Here is a 27,718-nt window from a genome sequence, read left to right as displayed (position 1 = left end):
GATCAGTATGAGGGCTTTCATAGGCCAACCCTGCCTCTGTGAGCCATATATATTTATATATAAGAGGGACAATTGGGATAGAATGGATGAATCTTTACACAGGGAACTTCCTGACCACTCTGTAAAAGCCTGTTATTGTGTCACTAAGTGTTAAGCTATTATTGGAGTGAAATATATACAACATAAAGCCTAATTCCCCATGTTTCTCCCACTTGGAACATGCTGTCACATTTCCAGCTTTGTACTTCTGGAGTTCATTATTTATTGCCCCAGTTGGGTAAGATGCTAACTTTATGATGGGGGTGGAGCTTTTTCTGGTACCTTTCAGTGTGTCATCCATCTTGGTAATATGTAGTGACAATATGTGGACTGCTTAACCTTACCAGTCATGAGAAAATTATTGACTGTACGTATTTAAATATTCACAGCCACAGTGTGTTTTTGATCTACCGTGTTACGTAAGCAACTTCATGACAGATGAAATGTGTATGTACCTAGTTAATGTAATTGAGCCAATCCCTCAGTAGCAGGCTTTGGTGAATGTTTCTCTCTTGAGTGATTGGGGATATAACATGCGTGTAATCAGTAGCAGAAGGCCATGTGGCCAAATGCCACATAATGGGGCTATGAAAAGTCTCTTGTGACTTCATCCTTTATTGTCAGTGATCAGATCCCAGAGGTTTCAGTGGTGAAACCCTTTTGATTCATGTTGTGTTTCCCTCTGTAGAACTGTATGGTTTTGACGTGCTCATTGACTCCAACCTCAAACCCTGGTTGTTAGAGGTGAACCTTTCTCCCTCGCTGGCCTGGTGAGTGACACTGTCTCAATCATTTCATTCTGTATTTCGTTGTTACAGCAGGATCTCTCTGAAACAGTTTTTTTTACCCCACCAACTTGAATAACCCTTTTTTTTTGTTGAATATGTAAAAGAAAGAAAACAATGTCAATAAAATGCCACATTGAAGAAAATGGCATTCGCACTTTGTGAAAGCACACCCTCTCAGGCGAAAACTAAAACGTTAATCAGTGTAGCAGTTAGTCAAGGTCTCACAACAGATCTTCTAATCACAGTTGACTCATTTTCTCAACTCCATTATGTGTTGTAATCTTCTTGTTTGCTTTTTTGTTTCCTTAAATCTATTTATTTACAGTGATGCACCCTTGGATCTGAAGATAAAGGCCAGCATGATTGCAGACATGTTTTCACTTGTGGGTGAGTGCATGCTGAAACAATGACTAAATACAACTTGCATTTGATTCCAAAGTTTTGCACAAGTGATTGCTCTGCATAGACATTGGATTCATGTCAATGCACTGATTATAGCTAGATTGTTAAATTCATTGCACCAGTAAAGTATATGCTGGTAAAATAAACAGCAACAAGAATCTATGAACACTTTCACAAGTTATGTTAATAACCACCTCATAATTAAAAGAGGAGGAAAAGTCACATGAAAAATCAAATAAATATAAACAATTATAAATATAAAATATTTTTCTTGAGAGTATTCATTGCAAAATGATTTTATTGGAATAAAGATGTTGTATTTGGAAAAGCTGATGTTAAATTAATCGTTAATTGTGCTGAATTGTCTTCGCTAACCTCACTCCAAGGGCATCAATGATATTTGGCTTTACTTGTAACCAGCAGCTTTCACGCAGGTGGAGACAGTTGTCTGTTAACATTAATGCTTAATGTTTTCCTTCATTCTACTCATTGAGTTTGTGCAAACTGCCACACATAGCTGTATGGCTCCAGTGTTGAGAGAATAAACCGCAGGCTTCATTAATTCACATCAAATGACTTGCGGATCAAATTTTCAACAGAGGCCTTTGTTATTTTGTAGTCATTAAGCTTTCTTGAGAAACTGGATCTGAGATGTCAAACTAGGCAATCTTTCACATGGAGATACAACACATGTCTGGCCCGAGGCAGAGATAAACACTGTTTACAGAATTGTTTGTAGCAGGGAATGAGATGTGTCTCTGTTGTATCCTGCCTACTTAATTATTGAATTACTACTAAGACACAAGAGCTTATAATATATTGTAATGTCTAAATTAAAATCAATATATAACACTATGCCTGCATACAGAGGTCTGAAGGTTTGTCTGAGCAAAACGGAGACAAACATTAGCCATGACTTTCACGTCTCTTGATTATTTAACTTTACCTCATCCTCATTATTATTTATCCTTATTACCATTCACAGGATATACGGAGCCCACTGATTAGCAGGCATCCATCTAAACTGGCACTGAACAATTAAGTCTGTCTGTGGTCTCCTAATGATATTAAAGGAATGTGTGTGTGTCTGTGTGTGTGTGTGTGTGTGTGTGTGTGTGTGTGTGTGTGTGTGTGTGCACATGCGTCTCAGCCTAGTCGATGCTGTGGCTTGAAACCCTCCCCTCCTGCTTATTAAATGAAAGAGTAGAATCATAAATTGCCAGTTATCTTTGGACTGCGGGTGCAGGGAAAATAAGCAGTGGCATGTAAAACATAGCACATCTATTATGTACCAAACAAACTAAGGGGCTGTTGGCTGATAACACTTGGGCCCCATCCCAGACCTGTAAATAATGACAGCATACCATTAGCATTCATTTTCCGCCTGTGTGTGAAGCTGTCAGCTCCGTGTCGCCCATGTTTGTAATAATTGCTGTGTTTAGGAAAGAGCATGCAGAGGCCGGATTCTTACCTGTCAGCTCGGATGAGGTAGTACAAAGAGCCTCGAGCTCCAAGCTGTCAAGTGTGACTGCCCAATGCAACATAAACATATTTCTTTAACATTTCATTTTTACCCATTGATAGCCTTGAGGGAGTTTGGGAATTAATAAACAGAAGATTTAAATCTTATTGACATCTTTGTGGTAAATGTGAATTACAAACATGTTCCCCCACCCTTATCAACCACCACTAACATTTAAATGTGTGGAGCCACAGCATATACATCCAAAGTGCCACAATTAGAAAACATGTCTACTTTCTTTCAGTAAAAAGTTGAAGGAATAGTTTGACATTCTGGGAAATATGTGTATTTTCTCTCTGGCGCAGGGTGAGCTGTCAGGATCAATACGACTCTCACATCTGTCCATAATAATGCTCCAGCCAGCAGCCGGTTAGCATAGCATAACATAAAGGCTGGAACAAGAGGGAACAGCTAAATACCTCTACCAGCACCTCTTAAGCTCAGAAATATCTTTTTTATATGGATACAAATTCAAGTTTTATGAGGGGTACTAGCTGTAACTTCCTACAGCCTTCGATGGTTGCCTGGCAACTGCTCTGAGACAAGAAATAGTCTGGCATGTAACTTCCCATAAAACATTGAATTGTTGTTTTTACACTTTGGTGTTTGTACGTACAGATCAAACAAGATATTACGTGTTAATTATTGCACTTAATAGTGTCTGCGAGGCAGATTGTGTTACCTTTGAACAGAGCCAGGCTCGTTTCCTCCTGTTTCCAGTCTTTATGCTAAGCTAAGCTAACCAGCTGCTGGCTGCAGCTTTAAATTCAACAGGCAGATGTGAGAGTGATATCAATCCTGTCATTTAACTCTGGGGAAGAAAGTAAACAAACGTATTTCCAAAAATGTCAAACTATTCTGTGAGGTCAGTGGTTCACATCAGGGGGCTTGGGTGTGCCAGTATATCAAAACATGTCTTACTTTTTTTTTTTTTAGAGCAAATATGTAAAGATATAGTTGATTTACATGTAATGTATTGCCTTTGTGTCCCTCGCTGTACTTTGGTCGTCTTGCACTAACATTGAAGATCTGATGCAATATATGAAGGTCATGGGAATGAGTAACATGTTTAAGATCTGATGTCATTGATTTAGCTCTTTATGGCTCTAATGTGTCCCCGCAGGCTTTGTGTGTCAGGACCCCCTATCGAGACAACCACGCTCTGACCGAGTCACCCTGGACCCCAGCCTCAAGCACCCAGCAGCCCAAAGAACACAGGTACTGGATGCTCTCTCTCTCTCTCACACACACACACACACACACACACACACACACACACACACACACACACACACACACACACACAGACACACTAGCACACAGCAAAGAGTGGCGCCAAGTGTTGCACTCATTCACCCTTCCTTGTGAAACATTCCCCTTCTTGTCTTCATCTCTCTGTTGCTTACAGTACATTCCTGCCACTGTCACTGAGCTCTTCTTCTACCCTCATGGAAAATGGTGTAATGCAAAACAACTGCTAATGTAATTACACTGTTTGAGTGACATCAGTTTGTAAGAGCTACTCTCTGTGGCTTATTGTTTTATCATTTCTAATCAAGTGACTAATGCTCTCTCTAGGCCTTGTTGCCTAATGATGCCACAACAGTTAATGCACTTGGCTCCCTCCCCTCGACTACTGCACCCAGATTTGGCACAGGATCTGCTGGAGGGAGATTACTAAATCAGACAGATTTCTGCTCCACCTTATATTTTGTAAAGAGCCTGTTTAGACCTACAGTAACAATGTTTCATTGTTGTGTATCGATGGAGCGTGCACTGTATGCAGCTTCTTTAAGGTTCAACAGTAATGCTCACCCACAACCTAACGTCTTCACCAATTGCCTCTTAGAAACCTCTTTCTGCACCGACAGCCATGACACACAGCAGAACGGTGAGCTTTCTTCAGACTCAGACATATTAATCTTCTTTTATCTTGTTCCTTTGCAATTTCCTGATGCCCGTAACTTTACTGGTAAGAAATTGCTTACTGCTTTCTCCTTATTTGATTATGTGGCTTTACCATTTATCATAGTGACATACACAGACAGATTGATTTCTAGTGCTATTCTTAATAGAATTCTCATTACATTAGAAAAGTGGCCTTAGTAAAGTGCTTCAATGCACCACTTTAACCCACAACTCAGAGACTTTGATGTACAGAGTTACTTCGACGTCGCTAAAGGCTGTTGTAGAACTCCAGGGCCCTTCAGAGAACGTCTCCTCTCCCTTTACTCTGATTAGGATTAACAGATGAGTCTTTCTTTTTGAAAGATTGGGCCTTGTCACTTTTTGGCTGCCTTTGTATCTCCCCAGCTGTGTCAGACAAATTGAATCCCCCAGCTATTTAGATGACAAATTAAGTATGTGGATCTGTGGGGTTCTGCCCCTCTGGCATGCCAAAGTTGTCGATCACAGCCTGGTAGTGCATGCAGCGAGGGGGCAGCCAGGGAGGCCAGTGCAGAACCAAAATGCTTCATTTATGTGACAGAAAGAAGAGAAGAGAGGGTATTTTTTTGTTACACAAGCTGTAGTTTGCTCATTTTACATTTATAAATGAGAATTGTGTTTCAGATTAGTAGTTCTTCAGTAACATCGATGTCTTTACCAAAAATGTACAAATTGCAACTATTACAACCTTTAAGCATACTTGAATTGATAAAAAGATGGGATCAATCTGGATTTTGTAATTTTTAACATTGGCCAGTATTTATGTTGTAAAGAGATATACCAGTAGGCATTAGCGGTTGGCATTAGTTGATTTTGTCTCCCCTCTTCTCCCCTGTAGCGTCAGAGGCCCGCACCAGCTAGTAACTCAGACACAGAGGGGTCCAAAGACAAGCTCCGATCTAAACAGGGCCAAGGAGACAGCACTTTGAGCTTGACTGCTGACGAGGTAAAGCCTTTGAAATGGTAGTGTGTGACATGTAGTGTGGGATTTTGTTAAATTAACACATTATGGCAACCTGAAAGTACAGTAACTTTTAATTACTGTTAGCACACGTCTGTTGTTTTCTTTCACTAACATAGATCAAAGTGCTGAGGAGGATAAAGGAAGAGTACGAGAGACGGGGAGGCTTCGTCAGGATCTTCCCCACCGCAGAAACCTGGGAGCTCTATGGGTGAGCTGAGAAGGAACACTTGTAATCCCCAAGGGGAGTTTGTCTATAAGGTTACTCATTATTAATAATGTCTTCAAATAAGTGGGGCACTTAGATTAAATGAATGCAATTAGGACCTAAAGCCAGACCACACGACTCCTCTTGACTCACTAATTGAACCACCAGACTAAGGTGCACCAAGATGGCTTTTCTTTAGCTCTGCATATTATGTGGCTTATATCAGACAGCAACTTTATGTTGAAATGGCATTGGAGCCACTATTAGAGAGGAAATCTGTTTTTGTGCTTGCAATTCATATTCCTTTATGAGGATTTGTTGCTTGATTAGATCCATGACTCTTCTAGCAGCACGGATTTTGTGGCATTTTTAAGAGCATATTATTGAGTGTTCTGGGTAAATATTGGTGCATTTAACTGTAGCTACTTCCAGAGTGGCTATATCACAGAAGCCTACATCTTAACACATTTGCCGCAAATGAGACCGAGGCTCATTGGGGCTTGTGCCTTTATGATTATTGTAATTTGCTTATTATCTTCTTCTCTCAGTGGATATCTGGAGTCTAAGACATCGTTGAACTACATGTTGGCAAACAGACTTTTCCATGAAAGGTAAGCATTTCCGTTGTGGTTGGGATTGGGGATTAAATCTCTCCATTTCATGTGGAAACGGTTTGTGTCGTTTGTTTGGTCTTTGGGTTGGATAGGTGAGAGAAACAGCTGAGAAGACGTTGCACATTCAACCTTTCCAGCGTGCGCCCAATGTCTATGAAGCTCTGTGGCGGTGATTTGGGGGCAGGAGGGGATAGACAATTATAGACGAACTGTGCCTTTTTATTGAACCACATTTGGTTATTGTAATACAGCATGCATTTATGTTATTTTAATCAGTTTTCAAGTTTTTACCGCAGCTTTGACTTTTATGCAATATTGTATGGAGATTAACTAAACCCATCTAGGATTTTTCCACATTTGTTCGTTCGCCAGATTAAGGAGACGTTTGTTGCAGCAAGTTTCTGTTATTATTTCTCATTTATCTTTTCTCCTCTGGACCATAACTTTCTATCATGTCAACTTCTGGACCAGCTACTCACCCACATTCATCTTTCTCAGAACTGACTTCAGTTAAAGTTTACAACCGTTGCTCTGCTTCGTAATGATTGATGATACACATATAAATCATTGTAGGTGTTGTTATTTTGACAACATGTCTCGCTCTCAGGAATATGACGAGAATGTGCAGCCGCAGGTGGACGCCAGCCACGGATGTCACGATGTCCAGTACGAGAGAAAGCTGCCGTCTCTGGAGGCACGGAAGAGGAGACAGCGCCACCTGACTCATCGCTCTGCCGCAGGGAAGAAGAAATCCGGTAGGCTTGATGTGTTCTGCCTCACTTTGGGAAACAACTTCTTTTTGACTAACCAGAGTATAGCTAAGTGGGACAACATTATAAGCTAATGTCTTTTACTTTCCAATAAATAAGTCTCTTGTGTCATGATACAGTTGGCCAAATATGACTCTGTACGAGTTCATTTCATTGCAGCAACAATGGAACCCCTATTATATTTTATCCAAAATGTCAGTGATGCAATTGGCATGTGTCTTTCCTTTGCAATGCTGCATACCTCAGGGAAGGAACCCAAGGCCTCCCCGATGGAGAGCAGCAGTCAGGAGGGAGAGGACTGCACTCAGGAGGAAAGGGAGGAGGTGAAACAAGCTCTTGAGTCAGTCTCACACAAGGCTTTGGTAACACAGCAAAGAAAACAAGTGGCCACACCGCTGGAGCGCTGCCACAGTGAGGCTCTGTCCAGCTCAGAGGCAGCCCCGCACAATGCCAGGCCCAGAGTCAACCTGCTCAACATCCTTCAGCAGGGCTGGGACCTCAGGTCAGTCTGTTATGCTGGGCTGCTGCTCTCTTCTTTCTCCTGCACTGTATGTTCCCTGTGTAATAAGGGGAAATACAAAATGCACTAAGGCACCTCCCACTCTTTGTGTACCCTTGTCACCATACGACCTACAGTATGTTGTTGGTATAATCGTCACCACAGGTAGATCCATTGTCTGTGATTTGCTTACTTATTGCTGGACTCAACACATGCAATTCCATTGTTTATTTTACGTATCAGAGAGTCTAATAGTCTACACACAGCTTACACATTTGTATAGAAAATACATCATTCTACTATTTCATTTTTATGTTATTGTGGTATCTTCTGAGCTACTCTAACTAAAAGCATTACCCCAGGTGGTTCATCACTCTAGTTAGTTTTGAGCAAGTGTAGATGAGAGAAACATCACAGGTAGGAGCTTAAGTGCTATGGTCCGTGATCGCCCAGCAAGAAAGCTAGAATTATAACCTTTTCTGTGACTGTGTACTGAGTGAGAGGTGAAGGGAGTTGTGGTAAGATGATATCAACATACATAATGCTTTCCAAATTGTAGAAATAGTACAAAAAACATCTTCCCTTTTAATATATTCTTTTATCTAGATAATGATACCATATACACACCAAGTGCAACAAAGACTGCGGTCTGATGGTGATTTTAAAAGTGTGCCTGAAATTATAATTTGAGGGAGGATTACAATAACAAGTCTGAGTTTGTAGAAATTCCTCCGGGCTTGCCAGGACTTTGCATGGAGCAGCAAAATTATAGTACTGCATATCATTGTTTGCGTTTGACAGTCTTTTCCAAAACATAATTATTTTTTTTTCCAATCTTCTGACAGTACTCTTTCAAGGTTCACGCAGGTCACAGAGACAGTTTATCATTTTAATACCGTGCAAGACGAGATACATTGTGTTTCAACAAAGTTTGGCTGAAAGTGATACATACCTGCTTCCCCTCTCTCTTTTCTGGAGAATATGTCAGCTCATGATTCTATTAGTACTGCTTGTTCTTTTTGTGGTAACAGATGCATCAAAGGGGTATTAGCAGAGTACCCAGTTGATGATGTTTACGAGCAACTGTTGCTCGCTCTTTCCTTTTCCATTGCTGTACCTCTGCAGTTCTTGATGATTTTCCTCCTCTCCAGTAAAGTGCAGGCCCGGATGGCCTTTTCCTCATACCTGCAGCGAGTCCAGCAAAGACTGCTGGCAGAAAGTCGGGCAAATACCATCCCAGCCTGGCCAGACAAGGACAACGACCAAATGGTATAATGATAACCATTTTTAATTCCCTTTTCTAATAAATGTACATAAGTGCCCTGGGGCATTGCCTACCTTGTATGTATAAACGCGCCAGATTTCCCCTTATTATTGTTCAGTTACTCATATGTACCCTGGAAATGTGTACGAGACACATTTGTGGCCACACTGAAGGAAAACGTGGTCTCTGTAGAAGTTAGCCTGATTGGAAAGTCTGCATTGTTCGGGCATACATCATCATCATCATCATCATCATCATCATCATCATCATCATCAGTGACCTCAAACCTTCGGGGAAAATCAATGTGAATTGAAGTCGACTTTCTACGGTTCAACACTTTGAAAAGCTTTGGATCCTGATCGGCGAACACGCAGGTAGCTTGAATAAGTGCAGCAGGATGAATCAGTGGTTAATGTAAATGTCATTTTTCTGCCCAGGAGCTGGTGATTCGCTTCCTGAGGAGGGCAGCCAGTAACCTTCAACAAGACATAAAGGTGGTCTTGCCCAGTCGACAGCTTCCACTCCAAGACCGCAGACGCATCCTGTCCCACCAGCTCGGAGAGTTTATCCACTCTTACAACAAGGTGCCTGTTCCCAGACTCCACAGATGTAATCTGGGAAATATTATGCATATTGCGTATACCTGATGTCTTATTCTTTCCTATCTTCTCAGGAAACTGAACATTTGGTGAAAAAAACCGAGAACAGGGAAGAGGAGCATTGTGTTAACCCCGGTGTGTTTAAGGAGTACATCACGGCAGCAAGGTTAGTGAGTTGGCAAGCCCACTGTCCATTGTTCAGTACTTGGCTCTTGACTGTTAAAGCTATATATGCTACTGACTGAAGAGTGATCTCTATTTATGTTCTGTCTTTTTTTTTTGTCAACAGTGAAAACGATTTGGAGGAAGTACTGACATTCTACACACAGAAAAATAAATCAGCCACCGTTAAGAGTGTTAAGAAAGACGGTCATGAACTAAACGCCTTAAGAGATTTAGGCAACTGTGAGAACTCCAAGAGTGAGTTCCTCCCGCATGTTTTTTCCCCCGTATTTCTGTTACTGAAGGTCTGGTTTATGTTTAATATTTTATCATTCCAGCACAGTAAACAGGAATAGTTTAGATTTGTAAACCCCTAAAAAAGTGATAGGAAAAAAGATTGAGTCATCTGGGGTGAAGAAAAGGTCAGCTTCAAACGATTAGGACTCATAGGGGGGAAAACAAATGTGTGTCAGAGCCGAGGAATGGCTAACTGATGATAAAAGAGCTCTGGCTTCTTTCCTCTTCTGAACAGCTCTCCCTGTGGCCAAAGAGGATTCCTGTGCTTCAGAGTCCTCGCTCTCCAGAGGTAAAGTCAGCTGTGACCCAGACATCAAGGCCACTGACAGTCAGCCCTCTGTCTGTACTGAAGACCGACAAGCAGCGGGTAGAACTGGTCAAACCCAGCCAGAGGTCCTGGCCTTCCAGCACTGCTCCAGCTTTCCCGTGACTTTAGACTGCAGCCATATTCAGCACTGCTCCACAGCCCCGACGTCCATGCCTCTCCACTGTCCGCCACCGCCGCCACCTCTTCAGCCACCGTCCTATGCACAGTCCTTGGCTAAATCTCAGTTCTGCCATCCTGAGACTCTCTCCGACCCTCCTGCATACACCCCGGCCCTCGTGGTCACACAGCCCCCGAGAGCAATGTGGACAGCTGTATCCACTGGCGCTCACACAATGTGTAGTGGTACACCCAGCCAGGCGCTCAGGAGGATTCAGTCCTTTACCTCAACGACGTCCAGCTCTGGAGCAGCAGCCTCTTTCATCCCGAGTGCCGCGCACATCTATAACCAGAAGCTCTCTCGACCTACCTCTGCAGGCCAAGGTAAACTCAGTACTTTACATTGCTGTTGTCTATCATACTCACTCCCGTGTTATCATACTAGCCTTCTGTTGCTCTGTCTATCAGTGATCAGGAGGAGCCGTTCCAGTAAGCTGAAGTACAACTCAACGGGGACATTAAAGGAGTTAAACTCGCTGTCGGCCCAAGCCCAGTCTAACCAGCAGGCCTTCATCTCAGCGCTGCAGAAACTGGCTGACAAGCAGGTTGCTCGCAACTATGCCAGCTCCAGTCACATCAACCTGCTGACACAACACGTGAGTTCACTAGGTTTTTACCTCTATGGTCCACTGTGCCCGCAGCTATTCCCACCGGGAGCAGGAAGTTTCATTGTGCTGGAATAAGACGCCATGTTGAGTTATTAAGCAACTGTAAACTGATCTGTGTAGTGTTTCATGTAAGGAAGAGGAATCTGGGGCGGCTGGAGTAGTCTCTCACTGTGAGGTCTCTGATATTTCTCTTTGTTGATGTGTAAACCTGGCTCTGACCCCATGCTGATTGGCGGCATCTAGCTGCTCATTCGTTCAGCAGACCTGTTGGAGCCGGAGGGTCTGCTGCCTCGTACCGTGCACCTTCCTTCTTCAGTCCTCGGCTCTGCAGTCTGTGGGCTGGGGTTGGTGCGGGGGTGGATCTGGAACTGGGGTTTGAAGCTGGCTGGCCTAAACAGTGGTGATCTGCATCAAGCCTCAGCTCTGTGTGAGGTCTCATTATCAGATGCACCATGGGTGGAGTGATTTCTGTTGATACTTAACAAGCAGACACTTTTTTTCTGGTAATTGATGCTTATAAATAGAGGAATGTAGCAAATTGGCACTGAGCAGGGGAGCGGCAGCTCCATTGGCTCCATCACCACGTTCTCCTATATACCCCAAAGGTTTGTCATTGGGCGTGGGGAGTCCCTCAACCTCTTCTCCTTCCTCCTCTTCTACCTCCTCTGCCTCACTGGATTTGTTCTTACTTTTTTTTTTTGTGATGCACCAGACCACACAGACTGCAGATTTTATGGCTTCCTCGTGACTACATTATTCTGTCTATTCTAAACGGTGTTTGCTGTATTTCATATGAATAGTTAATCCTGGGCATGGCAGCAGTGTATTTGGTGGAGTGAAATAGTCCAGTCTTTTTCACTTGAAGGCTCTGAGTGTTTTTTCAGGACTCAGATTTGAAGTCAACTAAATGGAGAACGTTGTAAACACCCTGGTGTCCTAGTTGACCTCTGAGTTTTAAGTAATTACTCGCTCTCAAGCTGGTCAGAATGTATACAAAACAGAAACAGAAATTGAGTATAGTCAGGCATAGTCACCTTCAATAAAGTGAATATACTCCTGTGCTGAGATAAGTTGGTGCACATGACCTTAGACGATGGGACGTTCTGGGAATTATATCCACTGAACAATGGTAACTGTGCCTTATGTGGTAAAGTTATATTCATTATGGTAGATATATACACATTTTAATGGCTTATCATGATATATGATATATGACAATTCGTCGAAAAGCCCTGTGTTGGCTTCCACATGTGTTTTTTAATTTGCTTGTAAGAATACATCCAGTCTCCCTTAATAAGTAACTTAGAGCTGAGGCTGTGTAACACCATGCTGACACATTTTGTCACGTCGTACAAGGCCTGGCAGCATTACTATTTTCCCATTGGACTATTTAGTGCACAGGAGAAAATAAAGTAAATAAAAGGCCACGGCAGTATAATTTATTCACCCATTAGGTTTTACTGAACATAATTCCCAGGGTAGTACGGAGCAGCACAGAGGTGCAGTTGCTACAGTAGTCATAAACAGATTTTGGCTGGCGAGTCATGATATAGCTGATTCTGTCAGAGATGGAGAGGGGGGAGGGGGACACCTGGATTTAGTGCTGAACAGAGACTAGCTCGGCCATGTGCTGTGTGTACATTTCACATAGCCCCCAGAGGCAAGAGAATAAAGTGGTCGATGCAGGGAGGAACACAATATGAGTGCTTATTCATCACGCATTCCCATTTGCTGTAGATATTGGGATTAGTGAGGTGTTTGGTTGAAGTGACTCGACTTAACATTGATTTCAGTGATGTCAGTGAATACATACATCTTGTTAATACAGAGTGTGTGTGAAATGAAAAATATTTTAAATTGGTTTTATTTGAATGATCTGTTTTCTTCTCTGCCCACAGTTGACCAACCTGAACCTGGCAAACAGGATGCTGAGCAGAGAGAGCGGCACACTGAACCCTAAAGCGCGGCATACTGCTGCTACAACCCAAGGGCCAGTGAAGGCGGTTCACTCTGGAACAGATCTATGTAGCAGCACTAGGTGAGTCCAAAGACCTGTGGCATATGCAGAGGCTATTTCAGGGTTTTGTTAAAAAAAGAAAGTAATACTGTGGGTGAGAAGGGCATTTAAAAAATGCTTTTAGTTATTCACTCAGTCATCGTAGGCTGCTCAATCAGTTATTAGTGCTACAACAATCCCTGGCCTCACGTTATCCTGATCAAAATGACTCCAATGGGCTTTGCACAGTGTGGTACAACATCTTTAAGATGGGAAGATGGGAGCACTGGTATCAGATTGGTACTTGGAATCAACAGACACCCTGAAACCAAGTATTGAAAATGTTTGAATGGTGCAACCCGACAAACAACCATTGCCCATTTCTTCCAATCTTTCTTTCAGTAGCTCTTTATATTTCCTCCCCATTTTTCTCCTCACTTTCTAAGATGACCTACAGTATACAGAGATTTGCAGAACCTGGTTTATAGTAAACTGCAGAGTGGAAAGCAAATTTTTGTCACAGGAAACACAGCAACTTCGGGGTGCTTGGGGACACAGACTTTGCACTTCATTTACATTTACACTTAGAGAACTGCAACATCTTCAAGTCCAACTGAAATTATTATTTTTTCTTGTCTGCAACAACATACATACCTGCTCTGCAAGTCACTTCTCGTTTGTTCTCATTTGAGACCAGAAATCAGAAACCAAAGGGGGAACATACATTTTTTTATTTCATAATAGTTTTACATAAATTCGATGAAATACATTAAAAAAAGGGAGTTCAGTTGTACTTTATTTTGTGGAAATTGCTACAGTTTTTCATTTCGCACAAACCAAACCTCTGCGTTGTTTGTTTAAACTGCCATACTTATTTTCGAGGATTTGTCATGAGGCCGAAAGAGTTAAAATACTATAGTTGAGTTGCTTTTTTCATTCTTGAGATTGAGGTGTTTAAAAGACAAAAAAGCTGTGCACTTATCAAGTATTAATCCCTTTGGACAAATCAATGTCCTGAGGATATTTTGTGTAATCAACTTTACACAAGTCTTTACTGTGGACACTTAGATTGTGGTAGCCTATTTGGTCACACTCAATATAATCTAAATGCTTTTTTAATGGTCTCTGACGAATTTTTAGATTGAAGATTGTTAGTCTTTGGAAAAGGATTGCGCAGCGCCAACACTCCTCTGGGCAGGTTAGTTCAATACGTGCCTGGAAATGGGCATTTTATTCTCTTTTTATTAGTGCTTTGTGGAGCAAAATAACACTAGAATTGGCCGCTGAGTGTCGGGAGTGTGTGAAGCATGCTGGCAGCTTAAAACATTGCATTGGTGGGATGGAGGCCGCGTTGAAGGGGCCACTTTAACACCCACATAGTCTGTCTGCTCCAAGCTTTCGCCTCTGCAACAACCCCATCCCTCACCCCATATCTCTCCCATTGCTCTGAGGAGGGAAGGAAGGAAACAGAAGGACAGATTATGATCACACAGCCATGCTGTATGGTACCAGGCCAGGATAATAAAGCGGCTATTTGAAGGTGTAATTCATTGAGGGCCACTCCGCTTTTGTCTTGATGTGTGAGTGACAATGTCTCAGACAGCTTGGCCTTGATCTTGGACTGTTTTTCCAGTCCTGCCCTTCCTTACGTATCGAGCTGTCAGGGAATTCCAAGAATGTTTGCTGGCCGGTTCCCTTTTTAAAATGTTTTTTTTTTTTTCCACAAAGATTTAATTGAATGTATCATTTTTTACGGATAGCTTCACGCAGCTTTTGATACTGAGGAAAGAGAAGTCACCTTTTGATCTCCCTTAGAACTCTCGTGCTTTGATTGGATCATACATTTCTTCGTCATTCCCTTTAAATATTTTGGCTTTTCCTATACTGTGTTGGCACTTAATTCATCACAAAATACATATAAGTTCAACTTTTCAGGTTAATAATTCATAGAGGGTGGAATATACAGTAGCTTTTGTTCCAAATCTCCAGAAAATACACAGCTGCCTCTATCTTCCCATTTGTCACTGGCTTACAATACAAAAGCTCTCTTGTCTCCTAGTACTCCCAGCCCTGGGTTTGGCGTTCACCTCTTATTGCAGTGAAATGTCTTTAATAAGATATTAGGATAAATTGCCTTGATTTCACCTCGGAGCTGTTTCTTATAACACAGAATTTCCTGTGTCCCTTCCCCCCTACTTTCGGGCCGATGGTTTGTGCCAAACATACTGAAACTGTTAAGCACACTGGCTCTTTAAGCAACCACAGGGGTGAAGTATGATGGGTTTCAAAGAGTAACAGGTCTCTTTGAAGTGCCGCTGCCAGGATCTACCAGGTATGCTTCATCAGCACTATGAGAGCTGCTGCCTCACTGCAGTGTGCTGACAACCGGAGGGCTCGGAGCCATACTGCAGGTCTTCATGCATCAACAGTAAGCCGGGGGATCATTTCCGGTGTTAGACCTCCTGAAACATTTATGATGATTTCCATTCAGCGTACTTGTGAAATGATGTGAGCAGTATAAAACACTCCGACAGTCAGACATTCTGACTACAGTCAAGAAGACAACCTCACGAATAACAAGCAGTTTGTTGTGTTTGGTTGCTGCTACACATTTTTCATACAGACAGGTCTCTCACTTATGGCTGATTAATCTCCGTTTTGAGTGATTTAGTTTGCTTAGTTGCAGTTTGAGTTTGGGATGAAGTGTATAGTATTTAGTCAGTAGCAGGTCATGGTTGGTCCTCTCCACTTGTATTAGTCATGTGATATAATGTGTCTTGAGCTGCATTAGCACCCTGCCCACAAAAATGTCTCCTTATTTTCTTCTCACTGTACATACAAATGACCGCAAACCTCCAGCACAGCTAGAACTGAGAAATACCACAACTCTGCTTATCCTGGGTATTTTTTTGTTCTGTTCAATACTTTGTTAGATTGATGTTTGACTTGGTCTAATTTTGTGAGAACAAACCATTCAAAAGGATTTTATGACGGGTCATTTGCTGAACCAACAACCCAACTAATCAGAAAGGCTCTGGTGAAAATGTAAAACATCTTTGATGGAGGTTTGATGTCTCTCTTCCTTGAATTGAAAAGAAGAGAAGTTTTTATTTGAAATTATTGGAGCCAGATGGCGGTAATAGGAGGAAGAACCGTTAAGGTAAGAGAGTGAAATTCCAGTAAATGGATGGATTGAGGCAGCAGATATACACACCTCTACAGCAGTACATACAAATAATAAGGTGCATTCTTGAGTTAATACATTTTATTTAAATCTAGAACGTCAATGTCATCTTCATCAAACATGTCATTTTTGGACTCAAACCTACATTATGTCTTCCTTTCAGTTCCCGGGGCTCCTTTGAGAGTAAAACCTTGAACTGGTCAGTTTACATCCGTACGTGTTCCAGATGTCAGGATATTCTAGGTTTTAGTAAACCTGTATTTTGGAACAAACCGCTGGTAGTTTCAGGATCTTATATTTCTCCCCACTGCTTTGAACCATGTCTAAACTGATGCAAGAACAAATGCCCAGATACAAGTCAAAACTCTATTTTAAGGACAGTTCTGTTCAGTGTCATGTTGTTGCAATAAAACAAGGCAAACAATCAACTGAGTAATGGCTGGAAATACCCTCACACTCTTGAGGCAGCTGATGTTTACACTGACCAGGCATGGCTTTGAGATACTGTGGCATGATGTCATCTCAGTCCGTCCATTTTCCCACATTCACACATAGTTAGATTGATGCTTAACTCACACTGCTGTGTTGTTCAACAGGAAGTCCTATCAGCATATTAAAAAATGGCAAGCACAGCGGGGAGTAAACTGACACCCACGAGCAGTAGTCCAGCAGGGAGGGAGGTCCCAGGTTGTTGGAGCCCCAGACACATGTGCTGCACTAGTGAAGAGAAACTCAGCTGTAAACCTGCTCTTCTCTCCCGCCTGTCCCTGCATTGCTGGGTTTGAATTCATGGTGATTCTGATGTATGTTTCCTGTAGTGTTGTGTTGACAATCCCTGTCTAAAAAGACTTCTCCTTGGGGCCCTTCTGCAACATTGTAACCATGGAAAGCAAACGCTCTTGTCCGGAGAAACAGCTTTTTCTAGACCATACGCTAATAAACTGGTAGCGCTGAAGGTCCCTGTGGTCCAGTGTGCAAACTGCAGCCAAGCTGAAGGAAATGACTGTTGTAAACAAAGGAACAGTTTTTGTTTTGTCTCCTGGCGTTGTAGAATCTCTGGCTTTGCGAGGTTCACAGACGAGCCTTTGTTTCCAGAAGCAAAAAAAATTAGAATTGGCCCGTGGTCACACCAGTTGTTTTTGCAATATACGTATGTGCCATTATGTTCACATGAGTTTAAGATGCCTTGTGTCTCACAGGGCAGGAATATGTTTTCACTTGAGCGACACAAGATTATTATCCCACAGTGTGTATTGTTCAAGATTAAATGAATTCTAATTTTAGATTGGCTCGAAATATACAGCAGCTATTGTGACTTAAGGTCGACAGTGTTTCCTTTTACTCTATACCCATGGACAAATGTTATTGCACGTAATGGGAGGAATTTACAAGAATTTCTTTTGTGATTATGACCCCCAGGGATCCCATTTCTGTACTTGTATTGCTCTCCGTTTTCTCTTTGGATTTTTTTCGTCACAGCTCCCAATAGTACTCTTGATCCCATTTTCTGTCTGTGCGTACCAGACTCAACGTAGATTCAATTTAAGCATGTCTGAAGGGGAGGATCGCCTCATTGCTTTAACAGGGGCCAAAATAGAAAAAAAGGCTGAAACAGGCTTAGTTTTAATGACAGATAATCCAGTTACAAACTCGTGCAACTCGTCAAAAAGTTTGCTTTCCAGGTTGTGGCTTTGTGATGTGAATGGAACGTGAAGCTCGGGGAGCACTGAGGCAAAGAGGAAAGGTTTTTAGTTCAGCCTGTTTGCCACAGGCTTGCCCTCTACTTTGACTCTGATCTGCACACTTTGACTTGAGGCTTCTGTGGGCCCAGCAGCTACAGACTGGGACTCTGTCAGCTGTCTGGTCTTTTTTGCTTTTTGCCGGCGGTGTTGCAACTCAACATGTGAAGAGAAATGGGTTAGTTAATCAGGTACTGCAACACCTCTGCTTTGATTGGATGGGAAAATAACTGACAAGGACAAGATGGTAGCAAATACTGTGGTATTATGGCTTACTATTAAGCAATTTAAACTTTAAACTCTAAATTTTGCAGGTAATTGTCAACTATTAAGATGGGTCAGTAGTACGTCAGTAGTAACTTCATTTGAGACTTTTCTATGTCATTATTTTTAACATTATGCTAGCACTCCTACCTCTCAATGTATGCTATAATTCTATTGTGTCTATTTTTCCATTGTCTCCTCCCCCTGTTTTTATTGACTAAGCCAGGGCGTCTGCACCTTCTGTAACTCCTGATCACTTCTGATTGTTAAATAATTCCGGGGACCACCTATCTAAACATATGCTGCTTACCCTCACCCATCACTGCCTGCCATTTTTAATCAAATAAATGTAATGTATTCAGGTTCATATTTCCTCACCACACACTTTGGAGCTTTTACTGGCGCAGGGTTTTCTCACACATCACTTTTTCCATTTTGTGTCACTGCATTTGAGGGAATGTTAGCTAGCTAACGTTAGCTAGCTAACACTGGCAAAACACATTTGTCTCGACCTGATGATGTGTCGTAATTGGTGTGTAAATATTCAAATTGAACTGGTCATAGAATTTATGCTTTTGGATTTTAAGTTTGTTTTATTAATCTTTAATAACCTTTTCTTTTCCACCACAAGGTGAAACCTTCATACTGCAGATGTTCAATTTCTATTCTAGTACAAATGAGTAACATTGAGTTGACATGTGTACTGTACCGACGTGGCATTGACTGCAAAGCAACACAGTTTACATGAATCTGAAGCAAAAGTCAGTGTATGTCTTTTTGCTCATTCTGATTCCTTTAACGTTTCACTGACCTCTTTATTTGTGCTCTCCAAGTCACAGGCCCCCGAAGCATGAGGAGGGTCTTTGGGATGGTCAGATGCAGAGTGCCTATAGCTTGGTGACAGGGGTGAACCCTCAGCAGCTCTACCAGCCCACCCAAGAGAGCTACCAGCTTCAGTTTGCTATACAGAAACTACAACAGCAAAGACTTCAGTCTCGGCAATTTCTGGACCAAAGCCATTGCAGACACCAGGTATATAAGAGGTTTCGCTTTGTTTTCCCCCAGTATTTCATTTCAACAGCATCATCTTACTGGGATCAGTTGTCAAATCCATGTGTTCCCTCAGAACACTCCTTTTTTGTTTGATGCTTTACTTAGGAAACAGAACGTGTTAGAGAACTATCAAGCTGTAGTTCAGGAAAACTCTCATATTTGTGTCTGTACAGAATATTCCCTTTAAGCACAACACCCTCCATAGTAGTGCAAAATACACCCACATCAAGGGAAAAGCTTTCATGTTCGCCTTTTCAAAGCTCTTCTGAGATTCTCTTTCCAAACCACTGAATAAAATGCCATTCAGTGGGAATATCCCCCTCAACAGAAGCTCATTCCTGGAGAGCCAAACATGACTCCTCACTCCAAGATTACGTTGTTTGGCTGATTGACTCTGCTAGGTTTATGTTGGAAGGTGAGTAATCAAGGAATGCTGCCCAGGGGGGCACCAGAGAGGCCCCGGTACAAAGTCCATATGAGTTCATATCAGATTTAAACACAAATATAATTTTGAGATGAGATTTTCTCAGCAGTAGTAACTTTTAGTCATGCTCCACTGGCTATGACAGATGTGATTTTGCTGTTTTTAGAGGGAGATTAGAAAAGTCAAGAGGTCATTTTTTCGCTGCATAATTTTAACGTTGCGAGAAAAAAAGACAGCCCCTCTTGTTTTTCTGTTCAATTGCTTGGAAAGGGGATCTTAAACAGAATAGTTTATTCATTTTAAAAAGGATTTTGTATTAATCTGTGGATGGATATAAATGGAGACAGGGGAGTGTCATGGAACAGCTTCTAGGGTGGAATGATTGGATGAACACGCTTTTTTCCAATCTGTCCGAAGTAATGCTGTTGCTCTCACGTCATTGTTTTTTCATCATTTTAGTTGGGCCTTAATTGATGCAGTTAAGGTGATATTTATCTTGGCTCGGTCGGCAGCCTTACGCAGTACCATCATACTCCTGCATGTGTTATTTATAACAGAGCTATCCTGTTGTTCAACCCTCACAAGCTGAGCTCATAGGAAGGATGACTCTGGATATCATTGTCTCACCATCAAATCAGACATCCCTCCCTAAAACTCCTGCCATCCCCTCGTTCCACCCACATGGGTTTCTCAGCCAGTCTGACCTTTCAACGTGTGTCTTTGATTGTACCAGGAATCAGGACTTCATATCCCCTTTTCTGGTTTCCTGGGTAAATTAATTGATCATTTAGGATTAATTGAAGACACAAAGGAAGTGCCCATGTGTGAGCGTGTTCTTCTGTGAGAAGAGAAAGAGACAGGGGGCTGTTCCGGCTCTCCAGTCCACGTTCCAGTTGCTGGGTGCAGACTGTGCGGCTCCTCCACAGGCTTGGCTCCGAGCCACCTGGCAGCCAAAGAAAGGTGGCCTTCCTGGTCCCGCTCAAACGGAATTGCGACCGTAGGCCTTGCAACCTGGAAACTCAGCTTCTCATTTATCAACACACACGATATTCCGTGTCACACTGCCGGCCCTTTGAACGGCTGCACTGTGAAGCTGGAAAGTCATTAGCTTGTTAGATAGTCGTATAAAGCTGCTGAGAAAATAGTATTGACATGAGATGTGGAAGGAATGTATGCAAGCACTGCAAGAACAGAGTGAAATGTAGCCATAAATTATTATGTCAAAAAGAAAATGGCATTTTCCCCCTTGCCAAGACTTTGAAGAGATCTTGTACAAACAAATAAATAATGTGAAGAATTTAGCTTTTTAGTGCAGCCAACTGCAAAAAAAGGTCTTGTTTTGATACTCGATGGCATTTAATTTATATCTGCACTAATTCATGTTAAGCACTTTGATATTTCTCCGAAATGACCAAAGAATACTTTTTTCCCTCCATGAATAACCCATTTAAATGTGATTGCTCTTCCTGCTCTCTTTTTGGAATTGGGTCACTTATCCTTCAAAACAACCATATCTATGAATTTTGAAATAATTTTGATTATGTATGATCTTCTCAAAAGCCAATAGAGTATTTTATTTTTATTGCCCTGCTGCTAAATACTTGAACTTGTTAAGAATATAGAAAATAGAAACATTTTGATGATTCAATGTATCCTTTTAAAATGGTTAATTCTTATTACAAATGAAACATATATTTATTTATTTTTTACATTCCTTAATTATGCTTTGGGAAATCATAGTAAATAAAGTTAAATGCACTTAAATGATGGGTTGTGTCTTGCATCTGACACCTGACCTTTAATAAAAACTGACGAAGATTTGAAGAAGTTTGTTATGAGCAAGTTTACCATTTGAGGCAAATACAACACGGTAGATTCAGTCTTACATATATGTAATGAAGGTCAGCTGTATTGGCCATCATCAGAATACAGATCAGTTGACAATCAAACACTGATTTAGTAGTTTAGAGTAACAACCCTAAGATTGATCCTTGTGGGACACCACGATTGTCAGCTCCCAGATCTTAAATATCTTACCTTTTTAAATCAACAAGTTAAAACTAAATCTAGATATTTGTTACGAAGCGTCTTACTGTGACAATCTTTAAGGGACTTAGCTCTAACGGCGCTGAGAGACACATTGCTATTGGAGACTTTTTTCATGGCATCTCAGTTTTTGTGAGCTGTATTTTAAGACAGTTCTCACATCCAGAGGTACAAGAAACCATCAGGATGTTTTAGGATCACTTCAGGAATTCATCTAGCTCCAGCAACTTTGGTTCAAAGGCATTTGCTGGCCTGCAATCTGTATCAACAAACTCTTACGCAAGACTTTAGTGGATCTAAGCAATGCTTTGTCCCATTGTGATAACTAATGGTTGATCAATGAGTAGTCATTGTTAGTAGCTGCTCTTACAGGACTGACAGCCTTATACTGCCTGCCCTTAAGTGTTGAACTACGATTGTAAACTGAGTTGATAAAAGTACATCCAGTGCCTCATTGATACTAACCTTAAATAACAGGTGTTTTTCTTGTTTCTTAGGCTCAATTTCCAGACCAGACAAGTTCTCCACACGCCCAGCCTCCCAAAGACTCATCCGGCTGCCCTCTGCCCAGCTTTCATGTCCGGTCCAATCACAGCCACAGTCAAACCTGTGTTAGTCCTCCTGTTCTCGCCCCAAAGCCACCCAGCAGTGCCAGAGAGGGACAGATCAGGAAAACAGCGACAAAGCGCCTCATCAAGTAAGACCAGCCGACCAACTGAATGCCTTGAGTCCTGATTTACTTCTTTCTGACTCCTGATGACACTTAATTCTAGTATCGCTGAGAGTTTTAAAAAGTCACTCGGTGATTTAGAGCACATTTGGTGATTGCAGTGGGTCGGCATTGATCGGCCGCTGCTTGTGAATTGAGACAAAGCGCATTGGGGAGTTCAAGGGGACATGGCTCTTGCTAATGAGAGTTATATGTATGGAGTGCTCCCGGTCTTTTGGCCACAGGGTGTATCTGCCTCTTGAGTAAACAACCTCATCACAGGCCTGATTTCTGCCTGAACCATAAACAGAACATGGTTAAGTGGAAGGGCCCCGGGCTTCGAGCGCCGTCTAATTCCTGTTTGGTTTGGAGATAAGCTGAAGAGCACAGAAGGGAAAATAAAAGGAAAGGAGGGAAATAGGGCTGAACTGCCAGCTTTTTCCCTCATTGACTTTATGACTTTATTTCTGCAACATCTGGCAAAATTACACAACAACAGCAAACCTTTGTGACCGGGGCGGATGGTTTGGTTTCGCAGTTGCAGTGGTGAAGGGCTCTTTACACAATATGCAAGACAGAAAGACACAACTGGATTGAAACACAGAACTGTCCATTTCTCTGTTTGACTTAATTCATCTATTGCAACGGTTTCCTAACAATCGAAGCAGTAGAGTTTGAGAGTAAAACCCTCGCACTGATGACGTGCTAGCGTAAGAGTTAAGAGGACAAGGGGTGCAGCACAGGGGTTGCAGAATAGGTTCGGGAAGCCGGGTAGGTGCTGTGTTTGCTCCTGTGTGTGTGTGTGTGTGTGTGTGTGTGTCTTCCTGGCAGTTGCTGTGTTTACCCTCTGCATGTGGAATTCCAGAGCCCCCTCACACTCTCCTCTGTCCTGCATTTTTGTGGTCGACCAGTGTGACAGGGGAGAGTGTGGGAAAAACGGAAGCTTCAGGACCAAAAATGCACCGATGGAAACAATGTAAAAAAAAGAACAAAGAGAGGGGAAAAGAAAGAACGACAGCGAAAAGTGAACTTGTCCAGGAGAAAGGAGATGATTGTTTGCAGAAAATGGGGGGATAATAAGTTGCTTCCCTTTATTTCCAGTGCTCATTTTAGGGGCAACTCAATATCTCTGTTATTGAGGCACATCTGAAATGCATCCCAGTGTAGAACTAAGCTCCTCCAACTTATAATAGAATCACTCTGCTGGGTGTATTCAAACAGTTGAAGGTCATCCAGCCCTCCAAACACCTTCCTCGAGCCAGCTGTTGAATTGTAAAACTGTTGCTTGATACAAATTTACCAGCACCGGCCTCGCATGGTTCTCCCATGAGTAATACACCACTGATGATCAGTGACAGCTTTTAGTTTAATTTATTTATCGGAATCACATTTGTTTTTTTTACTTGTTTATTAAAGGAAGTGGAGTGAAGTCAATGCAGCCAAAATCCTACAATAGTGCTATCCAATCAACTTCTGCTGAATCTGCTGACGATTGAAGTGAGTGATTCGTCGGCATTCAGTTTTAATTGAAGATTAAAAGATGCTGAATAGACCTTGGCAAAAAGTGTCAATGTCTTTCTCTACTAATATGCATTACACTAGCTTGAAGCAAATGTGCTTCATGTTGGTATCTACTTAGCAAGGCAGGGCTCTCTGGTCTATCAACATACCACAGCTGCCAACTCGAGGGGCTGCAAGGACTCAAAGTGGTATGACTTCAGTGAAGGCTTTGAAAGGAGCAATTTGTAACACAAATAAATGAGCCTGTTTGGTATTTTGTTTGCAAGGTTTGGCTAGACGCAGCTGTAACTACGGAAACCCGGGCTGTCGTGTGGCATTACTAATAGGGTGACAATTACAGCTCCACCATTAATGTCAGCCTTGCTGCTGCTTTCACTCCCTATTAATCAGCCACAACAGTAGTTATTTTCACAGGATACTGTATACACACAGAAGCTGCCAAAAGTGTGTTTATGGTTAAACTTTATCCCCTTTGGTCAACCTGAATAACATTAAGACATGCACGTTACCTGCATGCATATAAAGCAGCACATCGGCTTTGTTTACATAAGGACTTCGTGCTCTCTCTGAGTAGTGTGAAGTATTCTTTTGCTTGATGTTTTTATTTCATCGGTGCATACTGCAAGTTCAGATTTAGCTCTCACCTCCAGTGTTTCTGGCTGCTGCTGCCTCTTGAAGTGACAGAGTGAGAGACTGTTGACAAAGAGAGTGATGTGAAAAACCCAGAGGTCAAGTTCTCCCCCCCCCCTTTCAATATGAAAGGGGTTGCTTCCTGTCGAGGTATGCCACGCTTAAAGTGGGCCCGTTCTATTTGTGGTTGTGTAATGGTATGAAAGAACAACTGTGCAGTCCCTTACAAGGAGGCAGTGTGTACCCTCATTACCTTGTTAATGCTCCTTTGGCAAGCTGCTGTTATGGGGCGAGAGGTTAATGCCAGCTAAGCTTCATTTATTGTTCCCCCTAAAAAATGCTTAACAGATTTAATGTATAAGGTTACAGGCGTGTCTGCTCCTGCTCTACGCTTCACCGGTTCATATAATGGTTTATTCTTTGAAAACACTGTATTTGCTGTCCGATTATGTGAAGGAAAAAAAGCCTATATGATTCCTTATCTATGATCTCCAGACTCCTGAATCCCTGTGAGATAAATAAATATACACTATAGTACTGACTATTCGCCCTATAAGAAAGACTTTGTATACGCCTTCTGTGTCTATAGCCATTGTCCTCAGGTGCACACAGTCAGAAATCGCCAGAACAATCTTGTGAAAATCACATCACCCGGGACATGGGGCAGGAATTTGGCCCCTTCTTGTCACAATAGCTCATGAGAGGCACTCAGCAAACACTTCACCCCTACTAGCTGCACACACACACACACACAGACTATTTGAAACTGACTCCACTTCTCTCCTATCAGAATATTACTCATCAGACATCTAAGCTCACTCGTTGCCACAAACCGTTTTCAGCTGTTATTTATTGATTTGGATATTGAGCTCTCGGTGGGACAATACATTGAGCTTTGAGCTGGGCTGTGGAGATGAGCATTGCTTTTCAGATACAGTTTGTCATTGTATGTACAACACCGTGGGGAATGAACTTTCTAGTCATCACTGACACTTATTGTCTCTTTATTAACAGGCAGATGTCCGCAGAGAGTTCAGCCAGTGGAAGCCTGCCCAGCGGCCAGCATGTGGTCTACGAAGCCATCTGTGGTAAAACAGGTGGGTCTGATGCTGCAGTTCTACACACGCTTCGTACCGAGCTGTAACTTGGCCTGTTTGTGCTCTCGTCCTCGGGCAGGCGGGAAGTTATGCCCTCTCGATGCCAGTGTCCGTGATTACAGCCAGGCATAGTGGACATTCCCCATGGAGGACTGATAAACAACACTGGATATTTTTAGAAAGCTCCGGACTGCATAGTGGTGTGTAGCACATGTAAATGTATTCTGAACACTGTAAAATATAACTATATTGTCATAATGATAAATAATGTACAAAATGTAATTACACATTTGTTGGAATAGTACAAGTGAGGTTTTATTGGCTATTATATCATATAAATATATTTAAAGTATATGACAGAAGCAGCCAGATCTGAATGGGCATAAACAAACTCTAGTCCTGTAATTTGCCATTTTATCATATTTTGTGTATTGGTAGAGGAGAGGTCAGATTACTGCTGAAAAATGACATCTTTCTTTTGTAATGAGATCCAGTGATGGGAACAGTTAGAGTATTGCCATCTGTTGGTCATTCCTATGCAAGCGTAATCACTGTCTATCCGCCAAAAGGGCCGTCCAGTTGTACCCCAGAAATCACACGAAGAGAATGAAAAATGTAGCTCAGCTTTGCTAAGTGTATTATGAGTAATGCACTGCAATTGTGGTTGCATGCACTCACGTGTGCTCTGTCATCCTGCCCTATTTCCACAACTCTTTCCATCCTGAGCGAAGTGTTGAGCTTATTGCAGTAACAGTGATATTAAGCAGTTTGCGCCGATGCACACATCTGTTTGCCTGATCAAGAGCTTTTTTTTCCATAGACCTACTATACATTAGCATTAGCAAATCATACCATTCATCACATCACGTGTATCTCACAGTCAAGCTGACCCAGAAACAAAAAAGAAAAGATCCAGTGCGTGTGTCTGTGACTAGAACACTTCTTTTCATTCTTCGTCTTCCCCTCAAACTATGAAGGCTGGCTTAAGTTAACAAACATCTTATAAACTCATCAATTACTGTAACTGGATCCGTTGGGAGAAGCTTCTGAATTTCATGAATACATTTTTTTCCGTCGTTCGGGGCTCAAAGGGAAGATGGGAAGATGCTTCAAAAAAACCCGTCTGAACTAAAGAAAGAAAAAAGCCCAGAACCAAAACCAGCTAGCGAGGCAGGTTAAACCGTGCTTTTATACCGGAACTGGGAGTAGAACAGAGACTCGGCGTGGCGTGTGGGAGGGAGGAGGGTGTTATTAGAGGGGAACAGCCTGTGTGGAGCTTAGGAGTGCGTCAGGTCTTTCTGCCTGCCGAGTGTACCTTTGTAGCGAGATGACTGAGCTGCCCTGATTGACTCTGACAGGGAGTTAGAGCGGGTCCAAACGGAGAGCATTCTCTATGATCAGCTGTCAACCGTCATTAATCACACCCTCCCTTTATCTCTCTCTTGTGCACTCTCTTAAGCTCTTCCTCTCTTTGCTCATACAACTCTCCCTTTATCCTCTGAAAACTTTTCCTGCTCACTCACCCCATTCCCATTTTCCATCCCCACTTCTTCTGTGTTCATTTTTGACATGAGATGAAGGGAGGGTTTTGATGAGGACCTATCATAGCTTACAAACCTAGATTATATCGACCACATGTGTTTTACAATGCTTCCCTTGAAGTTCTCAGGGCTCCACAGCTGGTGACTGGGGAGATTTATAGCTTTCAGTTTAAGAAGGAAATGAATGCTGCACTTGTGCCATTTTAATGGGAGTCTGATCATGTCAGGACGAATAGCTTAGGCCTCTCTCTATCAAAATAAGACTGCGTGGTGCCCTGTTGAGAAAGGAAGGTAGTTATTGGCTGTCATCCACTTTTCATATGTATTATGTAAGTTGTTGGATGTTTGAT

General features: G+C 42.1%; 1 protein-coding gene across 1 annotated transcript in view; it reads left to right on the top strand.

The window, feature by feature from the left end:
- ttll5 (tubulin tyrosine ligase-like family, member 5) overlaps positions 1 to 27,718 on the top strand; it is a 42,751-nt gene that overhangs the window by 12,414 nt on the left and 2,619 nt on the right. The window contains 20 exon segments of the mRNA XM_034563580.1: positions 728 to 809; positions 1,153 to 1,214; positions 3,875 to 3,969; positions 4,601 to 4,642; positions 5,537 to 5,644; positions 5,779 to 5,870; positions 6,416 to 6,478; positions 7,089 to 7,096; positions 7,099 to 7,236; positions 7,498 to 7,753; positions 8,902 to 9,019; positions 9,452 to 9,598; positions 9,688 to 9,779; positions 9,903 to 10,033; positions 10,308 to 10,880; positions 10,965 to 11,152; positions 13,063 to 13,202; positions 19,181 to 19,379; positions 22,368 to 22,567; positions 25,745 to 25,827. Coding sequence (XP_034419471.1) covers positions 728 to 809; positions 1,153 to 1,214; positions 3,875 to 3,969; positions 4,601 to 4,642; positions 5,537 to 5,644; positions 5,779 to 5,870; positions 6,416 to 6,478; positions 7,089 to 7,096; positions 7,099 to 7,236; positions 7,498 to 7,753; positions 8,902 to 9,019; positions 9,452 to 9,598; positions 9,688 to 9,779; positions 9,903 to 10,033; positions 10,308 to 10,880; positions 10,965 to 11,152; positions 13,063 to 13,202; positions 19,181 to 19,379; positions 22,368 to 22,567; positions 25,745 to 25,827 — 2,817 coding nt within the window.

This window comes from Cyclopterus lumpus, chromosome 22, assembly GCF_009769545.1.
Source record: "Cyclopterus lumpus isolate fCycLum1 chromosome 22, fCycLum1.pri, whole genome shotgun sequence".
Lineage (NCBI taxonomy): Eukaryota > Metazoa > Chordata > Actinopteri > Perciformes > Cyclopteridae > Cyclopterus > Cyclopterus lumpus.
The sequence above is the reverse complement of the archived record's forward strand: the minus strand, read 5'-3'. Positions and strand labels throughout refer to the sequence as shown.